Source organism: Epinephelus fuscoguttatus, linkage group LG13 (genome assembly GCF_011397635.1).
Source record: "Epinephelus fuscoguttatus linkage group LG13, E.fuscoguttatus.final_Chr_v1".
NCBI lineage: Eukaryota > Metazoa > Chordata > Actinopteri > Perciformes > Serranidae > Epinephelus > Epinephelus fuscoguttatus.
Genome location: NC_064764.1, coordinates 22,813,597 through 22,829,671, shown reverse-complemented (window position 1 = coordinate 22,829,671; position 16,075 = coordinate 22,813,597). Strand labels below are relative to the sequence as shown.

At 38.3% G+C, this 16,075-nt stretch overlaps 1 protein-coding gene across 1 annotated transcript; it reads left to right on the top strand.

Annotated features, from left to right (window-relative positions):
- The first annotated feature begins 307 nt into the window (after positions 1-307).
- lnpa (limb and neural patterns a) lies at positions 308-12,977 on the top strand. Its single transcript, XM_049594674.1, has 13 exons — positions 308-494; positions 1,493-1,594; positions 1,965-2,006; positions 5,040-5,227; positions 5,311-5,369; positions 5,482-5,522; positions 7,652-7,735; positions 7,832-7,883; positions 7,978-8,199; positions 9,312-9,417; positions 9,980-10,050; positions 10,361-10,516; positions 11,972-12,977. The coding sequence occupies exons 2-13, from the start codon at positions 1,568-1,570 to the stop codon at positions 12,142-12,144; spliced, it is 1,221 nt and encodes a 406-aa protein (XP_049450631.1). The 5' UTR covers positions 308-494; positions 1,493-1,567; the 3' UTR covers positions 12,145-12,977.
- The last annotated feature ends 3,098 nt before the right edge of the window (positions 12,978-16,075 follow it).

Here is a 16,075-nt window from a genome sequence, read left to right as displayed (position 1 = left end):
TTTAAAATCCACATTACAATTAAAATGAATGAATGAATGAAAATGTATTTTAGTATATTGTCCAACTTTGACTAAAAGTCCTCATACATACGTACATTCACCACTTCTCATAATTCTGTACCACTAGTACCAATGCAACCATAGCTACAACTATAACTACTTATAATAATGGCCGGCTAAAGTTCATAATATTAGGTGTCAGATAAAGCAAAACGTTAGCACGCTGACACTGAACGGACATTCACTGTTTTCCTACACCTAGATGTACATTAAATCACTTACCATTACTTTAAACATAGTGACATGAACAATAAGTTGGCCTCATCGGACTCAGACCAGATTCGCCTGGGGGCCGAGGAGAGCTCATGGCTCATGCTGCTTTTCTAACGGACACTCCCCCATCTTGCCTCCCTCACACACACAGCCTCCGTGTAAAGACAGGAGGAGTACAGTCCTGCCACAGGCTGTTGAAACCGGACAACTCTGCTAGTAAGGTAAATACGCGCCTTGTTGTTCAAAACACTCGGCTGTGATTCATCCGCTTCCCACCTGCATTATTTAGCCTAGCTTGTCTTTACAAATAACGTCAACTAACTTAGCAACGACTGCTAATACTTATTGTGATGAAGGTTGGCTGCTTTAGTGTTAGCATCACCTGCTAGCGGTTAGCTTCCCATGTTTAGCTAGTGGTACGACAATGCTAACGCTAACGGTTTACTCCATTGGTGTGTTAAGCAGGTTAAGAAGTAATTTAGCAAACAAAAAGCGATATAACAGTTTTGTTCTTCAAGGTTAACGATACCGTTAGGTTACCGTTGGCTTTAGGCTAGTTGACTTCCTCGTGAAATGTCAGTTGCCTTGGAAAACAAAGTGAAGTTAAGTTTGCTAACTTAGGTTAGCAAGGGTAACGTTACCTTAGGTGAGCCTGGTCTCTCAAGTTTTTAAGGCAGTGTTTGAATGAGTTTCACACATGTCATACAAAGACTAACTTTACAATAACTTTAAAGCGTTTCGTTTAAGTTGTGAACAGTCTTACTTAAGTGTATATATGTTCACGTTAGGTTGCATTCAGATATAAAATAACGCATTACAATACAGCAGCATTGCAATGCATGTTAAGGTTTGTTTTGTTGAAACAGAGTCTGCAGGGAGGATGCAACTTTAAAGTTATTTTGGAGGCAGCTATTTGTGGAGCTGTTGCATTGTATTTCCAGGCACTGAAAGATGTTTCAGCTATTTTGTCCATTGCATTTAGTGATACATCAGTAATGGTAGACTACATGTTAGAAATGCTAGGCTATTTCAGGAAGAAGCATATTAGTACAGCATGTTATAGTTCATCAGCCTCACAAATAACAGCCTCCAAAGTTAAAGCAACACTTAACCAAAGCAGCATTGCAATGTACACGTAAGCAGCTTTCATTGCAGGAATGTTGTATTAGCTGCATGCACCATCTGAGGGTATACTGAACCCCATCACTGTTGTCAACAGGTGGAGAGAGCTTATCTGAGAGAGAAAATCAGAGGAGGGTCCCAGTAACAGAACACGCTACAATCCTTCATCAACATGGGGGCTGTTGTCTCACGGTGGAGGGTTTGTTTTCAAACTTTTAATTTAAGATTTGATACTTTGCAAGCTGATATTAGACCTGCATAATCCCACCACACCATACTTTAGGCACAAATAGTAGCAGCATTCTTAGAAAGATCTACATAAACTATCACAATTCAGATGTTTATGCAAATTCTTTTTTTGGCATCTCTATTTATTGGCATATTGGCATGCACAGGGTTACTAAAATAACATTGCCAACAGTGGGAGAAAACACACATGACACACTCAAAAACTGTGCAGAAATGATGAAACAGGAAGTTTCCAGATCTTTTCAAGAAGTTGCTTATTGTTATTGCAAATGTCATCATTTCTTTTGTCTGACTTAAATTTCAAAATGTTTGTCTTACAGGCAAAACCTTCCACTGTGGAGATTTTGGAGGGAATTGATAAGGTATGCTGATGAGATAGTTTGCCAAAAGTGCTGTTTTTAATTGTCTAAAACATATTTTATTTAAAACGTGTAGTTTGAGAAGTTTTTCTTTTTCATATTTGCATTGGGTGTGTGAAAAAAATGCAGTTTATTTGCTAAAGGACAACAAATCCATGCCTAACCTGTGCTGTGTGTAGGCTGACAAAGTGTACATGAACAAGAAACATTTTCACAAACATTACCAAAAGAGCATTTGGCATATATACACTTAAGTAATTCAGTGAGAAGAGAGTCTATACTATATTTTATCATTGTGGTCCTTATTGAAGATTTAAAAAAAGAGGGAGAAAGTGCCTCATGTGAGAAATTCAGCATTGTTTTCTTTATTCTCTTATGCCCTGTTTACATTTGAGCAGTCTTTTCCAATGAGTCCCTTGAGGTTGGGTGCGTCCAAGCTTGCAGAAGGCACCCGCTGTCAATCAAATGAGTGAAATACAAATGAAGCATTATGAGTAAAACTGACCAAAGGCATCTGTTAGTGTAATTATGCCCAATGATGTTGATAAAGCCCACGCAATCTAGAAACAACCACATGTTCTGTACAGACTGCACAGATTAGGCACTGTTTACACTGTGGCACCACAGTCAGTGGAACATATCAAGTGAAGGTTATGAGTAAACGACTTATTTGCATTTACAGTACTTGAAGGTAAGAACTTGGCTTTTATTTCTGTAGCTCTGGCCATCAGTTATATTGGTTATAATAACATACTCACCAAAGTAATTGCTGAGATCTGGGAACACTGTGGCATTGATTAAAAGATAGGCCGAAACAAGCTATAAAAATAGCCAGTAGTCAGTCAGAGAATCATGCAGGTTGTAAACAAACTTAAAGTTTGCGAGATTATCTAAACCACTTAATTTGTAGGTGAAACTTAAAGTGAGTGCACCAGGAATGTCGTTAATACTCCCCGTTGCACTGGAAAACCTTAATTGCAACACAACTACAGCAAATTGGTTGGTCTGTAAACTTTAATGGCACACAGAGGACAAATAGGGTAATAATTTTGCCATTCCCCTTTGCTTCCTTTGCCAAATAAGTTTGGTTGACCGGGGGGTTTGTTTACAACCTGTCTGATGCTTTGACGATATTGTCTATTTATTTCACTGGTGCTCAGTGACCACTTAAGCCTGTTTTTGATATAGAAACAGTGCTGTGGACGACATGTTCTATCAGCAAGCATCTTTTGACCATTAGCAAAACAGATGTGTCAACGAATGATAGATCAGCTTCTTATTTGCTGATTGACGGGGCTTTAGTGCTCTTCTACAGTTAAGCTAGTGTTAGGCTATTTTCGTCACCTGTCCTTGGTGCAAGTGAGACTACACATATAGTGGAAAGGTCAGGTGGCATTGAAGTTTTGAAAAGATGGTTGTTCGTTTTCCTCTTGCAAAATTATGTCATCTATTATGAAAAAATATGTTTGCAGTAACGTTTCTTCATATGCATGGTTACACCACACGTACAGAAACACATGCATTATATACTTTAAGGTTGAATGTGAGATCTGTTTTTCCAGTTCTTAGAGTGACAGACACACATGTTACAAGAGAACCATAGTGACCAGAGTGCATCCCATTCTGTCCGCCAGCTATTTATGGATGGGGGTAATCAGCACTTCAACTCAGTGGTGTAACCTTTCCACATTAAAAAAAAAAAAAAAAAATTGAATGAGACATTTGTTAATTGCAAATAATAATGAATTACATAAACTGTTGTTTTCTCTGCCAGAAGAGAAGTTTGATTGTGATTGGACCAAAACCTTTGTTTGGTGTTCTCTTACTTTCAATGCCAAGTACTTCTCTGATATGCTGCATGTTCACCTTTTGAATTTCCAGTCCCGCTAAAGACGCTCAATGGCTCATCCAAATAGAATTTGCCACCATTTGCATGTATGTTAAGACATGATACCCATCTACACTGCTGAGACACATAGCATGAAGGCATTTGTGAAAACGCTGGACTGGCAGTGACATACTGTGACATACCATGCTGCAAGTTTGCACTTAAAGGAGAAAACTGTTAATTCTCAGTTCTATTTCAAACTCATCTGAATGTACAGTATCAAAATGGCAAAACTAATACTTATTTCCCACAGAGGCTTGTATTACATATAAATCAAATTCTATAGACCTTTAGGGATAAATTATACTGGATATTGGCCCAGCCCTACTGGGAAAGCCTGATGTGAAACTTAACTTAAACATTAATGTCTCACTTACTTAAAGGTATACTATGCAGGAAATGTCAGTTACTGTCTGTAAACAGTATCGCCAGTGAAAGTGAAAACCAACCCCACTCATTCCTCTTGGCATTCGGCCCAATATATTTGCATTTTTTCGACGCTGTGTCCACAATTTTCATGGCGTCCTCTTGAATGTGTGCTGCTTATGGTTTGGCACCTGGTCGCTACCCTTTTTTAAACTCCTGACCTCACCTGTACGCTGTACCCAGGAGCGTCCTGAGCACAAAAAAATAAATACTTTTTTTTTTTTTTTTTTTTTTTTTTTTTTAAAAGGAAATACAGGCAGAGTCTCTGCAGATAAATACATCACCACACACTTCTAATGGGTCCTAAGTGATGATTGTGTTTTAGGAAAATCCTGAAGAGTACACTCTTGTAACAAGAGCTACTTTGACTTACCTAGATGTTGTTTGTAGGTGCTTTCTCTCTTCATGTAATATTTGCACCATGAAAATATAAGGTGTGGAGGATTAGTCTCACTCGTTTGCCTATGGAAATTCCTTTTCTGTTTATATATAATATGTGTGTTAAAATATGCAAAATGTATGCAAAATTACTCATAAACAAATCAGACTGATGCTCAAAGCAATGAACAGTGTTTCACTGTTGTGCTTCACATGAGAGGAAACTCTAAATATGTGTAAAACAATAATGTTTATTCTTATGGCCAAAGATAACCACAGTCACCGTCTCACTAACAGAATCCTATTTGTTTCTTATGTAACACTGATTTCTTTCTTCCCCACAGGATATACAGACTCTTGAAGAATACAGTGAGAAGAATCAGAGGCAGTTGAAGATATGGGTCGGACGACTGCTTCTGTACTCGTCTCTCCTCTACCTGATCACATGTATAGTTGTGTATTTCTGGTACCTACCTGAACAGCTGATGGGGAGGCTCATATTGTCTCTTCCCTTCCTAATATTTCCATTGCTGTAAGTGTGCAAGATAATTGATCACATTTTCACTAAACTGTATCTGCAGTGTAACCGATTGACGTTTTTTTCTTTTCCTTTAGAGTTTGGTTACTCCGAAAATTGCTTATAATTATTTTTTCACGAAGAACTGAAAAAAATAGTAAGATCATTTTTGCCATTTATACATAACTCACCACATAATGGTAATTTTTGCTTATGTTAAAACTGGTGTTGGATTTTAAAGTGAAATGTCTTTGTCTTTTATTTTTCAGATGACAAATTAGAGGATCTTAAAGCACAAAAAAGGAAAATAGTAAGTGACCTTTTTATATTGATCCAGTTTCACATATATTGTTGATTGAATTTTGATGTATAGTTGTTCGTAGCTTTTCACGCCAAAGACTTAAACAACACTGTCACCTTGGATAAGGTTAAAAAAGCCCAGCATCTTGCAGCTAACAAAAAAAAAGATTGTTTTCAAGCATGGACAGAACTGCCCCAAAATGACAAATTGAAGATAAAACACATACAATTAAAAACACTTTTTTATGACACAGAGCTGAAATGCATAGAGAAGTATTTCACTGCTGGAAAGATGGTCTTTTTCGTAAAACTATCTGTGCTGTAGAAAGACACAAATACTTTGATAATGGTGCTATGTGACTGGAGAAAACAGAGGAAAAGGGCTGTGGTGTTTTCTTTTGCTCAAAAGTGAGAAAACCTACAACTACTAAAATTCCCTTTGCCGCACCAGATGAATAAACGCTCCTGCTGGTGGGTGATGTAATGCTTGTCCAAAAACAATATGGCTGCTGGCTGGTAACAAATGATCACGTATTACAGTCAAGCGGTAAACTAAAATATGTTTCTAAAAACATTTGAGGCAAGAAATGGGCAATAGGTTGTTTTTTTTTTTTTCATAATACAGAAAACAGTTTGGTATCCACGTGTCGTTCACAAACTCACAAATTACAGCTAAACAGTGCACTAATATGTGTCTGAAAACATTTTAGGAGAGAAATAGAAAATGCAGGAAGAGAATTTTGATTTAGATGCGACTGGCACTGCCTGGTTTTACAGTTTGGCCAGAGTTTTAGTCTGCTTCTATACTCGTTGTGTTCATGATGGCGGCAGTCAATCAAAAATGAAGAAGTACATTGGTAGTTCGACCAACAACCCTAGAACCAGCACAAATTTGCTGACCAAATGAGCAGATGGCAAATGGCAAGATGGAGGGAGGTTTACCATAGTTCATTTACACATACCACCCATATTGTTGTGACACAAAGCTAGTTGAAAATCAGCAAAGTATTCCTTTAAAGACTTGGGTTCCATGTTTGTTTTTTTTAGTAACTAAATTCCCAAAATCTTTTTTTTTTTTTTTTTTAAACTGTTTTAAAACTTAAATATGAGGCTTACAGAGTCTGTGTATAAAGCAAACCAAAGATTGGTATGTGCATAAATATGCCCCATTTAGTAGATATGTAATATTGCGATGATTTTTGAAAACCAGTGTTTCGAGAGATGATGCATCATCAAAACACAAAGTTAGTAAGAGGTATGCTATACTCTTATATATGTTTTATTGTTCAGACTCACCACGTCACTCAGTGTAGCGGTAGTAGTTATAAAGCCATTACAAAAATTGCACCAGCAGCACCCTACAGATTTTCTCTCCAATGTCCCTGAAATTACCTCTGCAAGCTTGAGAGACCTGCAAAGTGACATTTCAAAAAACAATTGTCATGCATCTGTGGCTCGCACCGTGGATGGATAAGTGAGAGAAACTTATTATAGAACTCATAATCTCTGTAGAACGCATTGTAATTTTGATGTCTAGTGGTCTCCAGTGAAGTGAAGACTTGCACCTCATTCTGCAAGTTGTGTAGGAAGCCCTGTAGTATTGCTCTTATTGATCCTCTCAGCAGTTTGCAGCAAGATACTTGCTAATCTGGGATCTGTACAGGCAGCATTTGATTGGTACAGTGACTTAACCCAGTAAACCACTCCGCTAATGTCACTTTAATTAATAGCATTTAGTGCAGGAAAGAAATAAATCTGAGAAATTGCTTGTCATCCTCTGTCAAGTCTAATAACTTTCAATAATTAGGCCTGATGGATTTTCACACTCTCCATTATCGAAGTAGTGAATGTAATTATTCTTCATATTATATCTAAACATTTAGAAATGTATGGTACTTAAATGAAGATGTACAATTTAGTGAAGGAACTTCCTGGTGCCCTTTCTCAGTCACATTTACTGGTAATGTTCTGGTAGGTGATTCTAAGATATTAATAAAACACCTATTAATTACATCAGATGATCATTAAATAAGTACTTGTCAATAGAGCTGCTATTGTGGGAATAATTTCTTCATGCAGTGTATTGGAAAAATGATGTAACCATTTATCCCATAATACTTTATAATGTCTTCATTTTAGCTTGAAGAAGTGATGGAGACAGAGACATATAAAAATGCAAAAATGATTCTGGAGAGATTTGATCCTGATTCCAAGAGGAAAATTGTGAGTTATTTTGGCTTACTTCATGACGTTAATCAATTTATTTATTGTTTTCCATATTAAATCATGCTCATGTGCTCTTTTGTTTTCTCTTTAAAGGAGCTTGAATCCACTCCAGTTGGACCTCAGATGACTCCAAAACCAGGACAAGGTAGCAATAAGTTTTGAAGACGGTGCTATTTTCCCAACTTCTCCTCTGACATTTCCTACTATTGTTAAGCAACCTGCAATGTTTTCTGTGTTAGAGCTCCGTCAGCGCAATGTCATCCCAAAGACCCCCCCAGTGGTGGTGAATCCTGCAGGCGGAGCAGCCGCCCGCCCTCCTCTTGCCTCTGGGCCCACCTATCCTGGACGAGCTTCCCACTCTGCTCCAGGTGGACCCCCAGAGAGGAACCTGTCGGCTATAGCTGCTCAGCAGAGCTTGATGAGGAAGCCTGTGACCCCTGGAACACCTGTTCCAGGAGTCGGTGAGTTACCTGCACACAGGGGGACCACATCATAATGTGGTCGATTAAGGTGTGATTTACTCTTCCCTGGCTCTGTGTCCCCAGTTGCTCAAGGCTCTGTGGTGTGTGTTGTCAGCAAGGGTGGTATATATTATACAGTAGTTGTAATGGGTAATTGCATAAATGTAGTTTTCAAATATATTACTAAAAGGCACAACCTTTCTCAAACAAGTGTGTAATTGTGAACTAAGATTGGAACTAGGCGCTAACTTTTGATACAGTCGGAATATTTACTCAAGAATGCGATGCTTGTGTTTTACGTTTTTGGTTGCTTCTAGAGATTTTAACAGCCAGCAGGCCAACACGTTAAAAAACTTTCCATAGAACAGTTCCTGTGTATGGAAGACATCTGTGTAGTGCAGAGTTATTGAATATTCAATATAAATTATTTCTGGACTATGAACACTTAATAGAAGATGCAAATAAGTGCAAACGGATAAGGAAATGTGTTCCTAGAGGAAGCTGCATGCTGTAATTGCCATGTGGAATGCCAACTGTGAGGTATGCACGAATCAGGATTACATTAACTATGATTAATTAGCCAGACCTGCGTTTGTTCTCTGGGCAATGGTGGTGGAATCTCACTAAATGTCTTTTAATGCTTGGTGAAATTGCCTTTGGCATTGGGAACACCTCGCAAATGGTTTACATGACTTGATGTTATCACCTGCTTCTGCTGAAAATTGAAAGTGAAAAGCAATTTGATACAAAGAGTCACCACAGAGTTTCCATATGTTGGTAAATTAATAACCAGCAGGATATTGAGACTCTGCCAAGTCTCACAGAAATGACCAGTCATCTTCCTATGATTGCTCTTGATGTTAGATTATATTAATTACTACTCACCAACACAGCAGGGATTCTGGACGTGCTTCGCAAGTGAGATCCAGTGTTAATTCATTAAGAAAAAGGGGGCAGGTTTTTGTAAAATTCATCATGGTTTGTGCAGTAAACTGTGAATCTCAGCCTCACTGTTTCACTTAGTTTTTACTGTCAGTAGCCTCCTTTTTAATGCAGTTTGCATTCAAGACTACAGACTGTGTCTAACAGGCATTGATGTTGTGTTTTAACAGGGATGCACCCCCCAGGCCCGCCCCTGGCCAGACCTTTGGTCCCAAGGGAAAGAGGCGCTATGGACAGAGTCATTGAATATCTTGTTGGAGATGGCCCTCAGAACAGGTGCACAACCTCTGCTTTTGAAGTATCAATTATGGTTGGGCAATACTGGTACTGGTTCTGGTACCTGGAGTTCGGTACCTTTTCTTGGTCCCTGACTTTCTTTGTAATAACAAAAATATTATTTTTAAACAAGCTGCAGGGTGCTCAGTGCTGCAGTGATAGTTTTGCCTTGCTGGGAAGCTGACGGAGCAGCCTCGGAGCTCTGTGGCTGGCCTCCAGGCTTCGGGGCGCTTCATGGCTCTTCTGCCTCTTGTTCAAACCCAGATGTGCACTCAGATACCGACATTTGGCACAGATGAATTTAACTTGAATCAGTACTCTGTAGTACCAATGTAATTTAGTAGATACCATTAAAAGTACTGAGTTTGCTACCCAGTCCTACTATCAATACACATATATATATTGTATATGCAGTTTTAGGGGCAAGTATTGTTACTATATGAAGCAGGTTCTTATCCAACTTATAAAACTGCAGTGCTAAGTTATCTTTTATGTAATATAATCTCTCCAATCTCCATGCACTGTATGCTGTCTTAACTGGACTGTCTTTCCTTCCCCATAGATACGCTCTCATCTGTCAGCAGTGTCTGTCCCATAACGGCATGGCATTAAAAGAGGAATTTGAATACATTGGTAAGACTTAGAGAAACACAACACTCTTTGTCAGTCTCCATCAAACACTGTGCCTTCATTTGCCCTCTAGCATTTGGCAGCGTAGTATATCATATGGCTCTTAAATGCCTCTGCCACTACCAACCCCTGTAAGCAAAAACGCAACAAGATTGAATATGCAAACCAGCGCGACACATCAATCTGAAGTGTTTATGCATCTCAGGCATTTTCTGTCATTGGTTCATATTCATGTATATTAATCTACGTCTGTTTTGAGAATGTATTAGGGAAGTGACATAAACTATATGGTGTTTTATTTGTGTTGTTTCAGCCTTCCGATGTGCGTATTGTTATTTCTTGAACCCTGCAAGAAAGACCAGGCCTCAGGCACCCAGACTCCCCGAGGTCTCTGGTGAACTGAAGATGTCATCTGAGGCATCGTCACCATCGCCTGCTGCTGACTTAAGTGGTGACCAGTCTGTTTTAGGTGACAGTGACACTCAAGCAGGTTTTATCCACATGAAGCATCTGCCTCTGAAGTAGGGATGGGCATTTTAAGTAATTTCCTTATTTAAGTTCTGGTTTTAAATATTACAGAGTACCCAAGGACTTGCAAAAAAACAAAAGCTTTCCTTTTTGCACTGCACAGATTGTACCGGCTGTTTAACATTACACAGCTTGCACTGCACCTTCGTCATGTTTATTTTGTCAAAATACTTCCACACAACATTCCTATGCCTGGTCACCATTTTCCTTGTAACATTAGATCGACAGGGTTCCTTTGGATTCTCAAAAAGTCTTAAAAGGCATTGAAATAATTATGTAAAAGTAAGGCCGTAAGCGGTATTAATATGTCTTAGGTCAGTCTTTCAAAGTCCTAAAAATGCTGAGAGATAGTGAGAAGGATTTTTTGAATCATTTTTTTTCTGATGTTTCATTTGAAAATCTCAAAATAATTGGCAACATCTTTTTTTTTTTTAAGTAATTACAAGATGCCTTTTGCATTAAGGTCACATAAGCTAGCGAAACCAGAAATGATCATGTTTTGTTTCCAGCCGGGATGCTCAGAGCGTAGGATCCACTGTGTGTTAGCTGTCAGTTTACCCTGGGCAACACGAGGAAGAGCAAATTTAACGAATATTGGCTATTTAACCAAGATTTCGCAGCATCTGAGACTGGTATAAGGCTATACATTCGAGGCTCAGTGTGTTTTTCAAACTTAGCACGGTGGGAATCAAGGCAGTGGAATCTCATATGTAGCGCGAGAAACACAGAAATGACAAGAAAATCTGCCAACAAATGCCAGTTCTGTTCTACCCCCCATTTCAGCCACGAAACCAGAAAAGCCACATTTAATGTTACAGTAAACATTTGGGCAAAATTGTCCTTAATCCTGAGTACCTGATGTTAGTTCATTTTTTTCCTTCAATTTTAGTTATTGCAAATTTGGTCTGTAGAAAGTGGCATTTAGAAAGTCTTAAATCTAACCTGCCATAAGCTGTAGGGACCTTGGATCAAGTGATTTTTGACTGAAAACATTTCACATTTTCTGCGGCTGTGCAGATCTCTCATTTTTGCTATATGGATCTGTGAAGATATTCATTGATGGCAGCTACATCTCTGTGCCTGATCCAAAAATGTAAACTTTTAATATAGATATGGTCAATTTATGTTAATTTATTTTATTTTTTACAAAGCAAATATAATAAATAATTAAATGAAAGTGGTACATTGAAAGAATACTGAAGTCTAAATCAAGCACTCATACACATCCCTTCTCTGAAATGTAATGGTCATGCTTGTAATGACATTATACCAATATTAGTACATTTAGAAATAAAATGTTAAAATTCTAGACTCTGTTGTACACACAGTAGTGTCCATTGTTCTCATATGCTTATTTGAAATGCCTGCAAATCTAAACTAAACTAATCTCCATCAGGACAAACCAAGCTGGCTGATGTCTCAGCTGAAACAGACACCCAGGAGCCAGGCACACCAACAACCACAGAGCCCAGCTCTGCGTCAGACGGCCAGAGCACCCCAGAGTCACAAGATCTGCCCCCTGAGAAATCTGACGGAGAGCACGACGAGTCTGCCATGGAAGTGGAATAAAACAGTGGAGCGGTGATTTCGACACAAGTCAGGCTGGAACTTTATTTTTTCCTTAGAAGAAATGTGATATAACGGTTAATGTATAAGTAAATGCCGTGAGTTGGAGTAACACGACAGCAAGTCAGCAGTTGACGTGATTTTCAACTTACAGTACAGCTTGTCCTTTCTTTTGAGAATTGCTTTTATATTTCTAGCAATAGTAATGAATTAAATAGTAAATCTTTAGCTTTTAGTCGCCACCACCGGACATACCACCAGTATGATTACATGTGTAGCCCATTATCACGTTAATCAGAGCAATAAGGATTTTGCAGCATTAATTTTGTTTATGATGTATATGAAAAGTCTTGTCCCATGTTTTCCTTTTTCCATATTTTATTTGTTTTCACCTGAATGTCCAACAGTATTCTGTCAGAGGTAATTGGAAACTGCAGAAACAAAACAAGAAATATGTTGTGGGGGAAAATTTTATTTATGGGAAATTATTTATAAATATTTTTCTATAATGCTGTGCCTTTGGTGACAGTGTTGACCGGGGTACTCTGCAGCACGGTGGTGCTAACAACATGTTTACACAGCTACGGTACCGTACTAGGAATGCACATACAGTTTGTATTTATTGCTAAAATGGGAGGGAAGGAGATTTATGTCAGTACTGTGCAGCTGCCTTAAGTGCCTTTTATATTTTAAATCTCTGCTCCAGAGTGTTGTCGATAAAACCTATTTACATATAGACAGTAAAGTCATTTAACTGTTTACACACTGTATATGTTTGCCGAATGTCAGAATTCCTGTTGTGTATAAATAATACTAAATAAACTTTTGAGAACATATATTTTGTGTGTATTTGTGCTCAGTATCACAACCCTCATATCCAGATAGATACGTTTTAAGTTTAAGTTTATAATGGGGATTTATTTGACTGAAAGCAATTGATTTTTTTCAGGATTTAAAAAGTGATTCTTCATTAACATTAAAATACGAACAGGAAAGGTCAACCTAACATGTAAATAGCCATGATGACAAACGCTCCCATGTATCCCCGCTACCTTCACTGTGTCATGCATTTTAAATTGCTGCCCCATTTCTCCTCCGGCCAGCCTCTCACCAAGGAGCATGTTTAAACAGTCTGTTTTCATTAGCAGGGCAATTTTAGCTTGTGATCATTTTATTTTAGCTCATTGATCATTTCAGACAGCGTAAGATAATGGCACTGACACCGACCACAACCAGTCTTGATTGCTTGACCCTCTTCATTTGCAACAAGAAAGCCATTGCGGCTCCCAAGTTGCTCTCTGCCATCACATGACCCTTTTCCCCTGAAGATAGACCGTAAACTATCGGTGAGGTCAACACCCTGCATCTTCTATGGGTTTTGATAATGTATGTTTACAGAGAAGTGACCTCCTGGGCCTTGTAATGCATCAATGTGACATCGACAGTAACGCCTGATTCCACCGCATGCTGTTTGAGGTTGACCTCTGACAAGAGCCGAACAGGGGGGAAAAAATGGGACATCAATAGGACAATGTTTGGATGTTTTCACACCACTGGGATGTTGTCCGGTATACATAGCCTGCACATATGTGCATCATCCTAAGTAATATATGACAAAAGATCTCTGCGCTGTGTGCTTTGAAAATGTATGAGTAATACTTTTGATTTCCACAGCACTGAATCATTTCTTGACAGATTGTGCTTCATGGAATTATTATTTGTGTGCACAGTTTTCAACTCACTATAACAACATTCAGTTCTTTGTTTAGGTTTTTTTTATCTATATAATGCTTGAAGAATTTCAGACAGATGAGAGATGACAGAGAGATCTGGCATTTTGCACAGATGCAGTTGCAACAGTAAAATTGTCTCCTGAGCTGTAGTTTAATATCTTTGCCTTTTAAAGTATTACAGTTAATCCTGTACTTGCATTTGTGTGGTGAGATGATTTTTATTGGGTGGCCTATTTAGGCACAATCAATATTTGGGATGGCTCTTCAACTCTGCTATCAGGATGTTTATACTATAATTTGCACCTAACTGACCGTCGTCTCGACCTGTTCCACAAACAATTCAAAGAAATGGTGTTTACATAATGTGAAAACAAAAGATACACTTAGGTTTTTGTGTCCAATTGTCCAAACACTCAAAGGATTACATCTGGGTTGCTATCATAGAGACACTAATTGATTTTCAAGGATGACAAATGACATACAAAGCCCCGGTGCCAGGGTAATTTTGAGCAAGCAATGAAAATGTACAGTGGGGCTGTCCCAAGGTTCATAGTTCTTTTCATACTCATCTCTCACATGTGCATCGGAGGCCACTTGACTCAAATTTATACTGATCTTTTATTTATACCCAGAAAAAATGGCAGATAAGAAACATAAGTGTTTTTGATATTGTGTTTTGTCATATCTAGCAGCCAAAGATTGAAATCCTGCGAAACAATTTTCTGTAGAAATGAAAGAGCGTGCCCTTCTGAACCCTGGAGGAAAATAACCCTGCGGTGCGAGGCAGAATATGAAACAGAGGCACAGAATAAGTAAAATAGACAAGTGCACCAGGCTTGTCACTTTTCCATTTGCTGCCCCCGAGTGTGAGCACTTCAAAATTCTCCTCATCTCAGCGAAGACCTTCATCGTTATGCTCTATCTACTGTACTGAATACAAAAAAAGTACCATATCAGACAAAGGTAATAAAGAAGGGAGTTTTAAAGATTTACCATGTTTCTGTCCGTCAGGAAGTAGAATGCAACAGGAAGAACAACAAAGTCATAAATATACAGCACAAGCCATTGTGCACTGGAGGCGATGTGGAAAATGCTGAGATGAGTGTCACAGAAGCAGTTTAACATGGCTGTGATATCAGACATCACCATTGGCTCTTGACAACAGCATCATTACACAGTAATAAGAGCACAATCTCCTTCAGAGAAGCATTAAAATCAAATTAGATTATACAAGAGCTTGGCTTGATGAGCTGCGAGGGGTGATGGTTCCCGAGCAGTGGATCCCTGGTTATTACTGTGGCTCTTTAGCTGCTTGGGCTTGAATTGCCACTTGACAAAGTTGAGCAGCTTTTCACAAAAGGTCATCAGCTTCCAAGAAATTAGTTTTTAAAATTCAAGTCATTTGAAACCTACACACCCAGATGGATGGCTCTCCATTTTTTTTTCCCACCCCTCCCCGCATTCAAGCTGTCAAATCGCGAATGCATGCCGCTGAATACATGATGCCAGCAATAAACCACTGTGCTGTAGTTTATACCAGAGTGACATTCAGGGATCAGAGAGCATTGTCATTCTCTGTCCTGTCTTGAACTCATTACACCACTGAGCGATGACATCTGTTTGAGCACTCATACAGTTTGACAATTATTACTGCAAACAATCCGCTGTTGTACCTCAATTAAATAATAAACTAGAAGAGGACACACTTTTAGAAAGACAACATATGCATGGGAACATCTACCATATTATTGTTTGAAAAACTGCTTGGCTCAAAACTGAAGTGCAAGCAGTGGTGGATCTTGAGTTCAGCACACAATGTTTAGATAGGGGCAACTTTACACCCCCCCCCCCCCCCAATTCAAAAAATAAAAAAATGAACATAAGGCCAAAATGATGTAAAGATCTAATGCTAACGATTGGTTTGTAGTAGTAACAGCAAATAAAATAGTCATCTGAGGCACAGTACAAATAATTAAATGAATTTTAAAAGAAAATTAAAAAAAGAAGACAACAAAATCTGCAAATTTGTACCATATTCTTTTATTTTTTTATTATTAATTATTATTGTTTGTATGCCCGATCTTTTTTTTTTATTATTTCTCATAAGCTCTTGTCCAAATAAATACAAAAAAATCTAAAATATAATAATAATAAGAATAATAAGAATGATAATAATAAATAAATGAAAAAAGATGACAAAA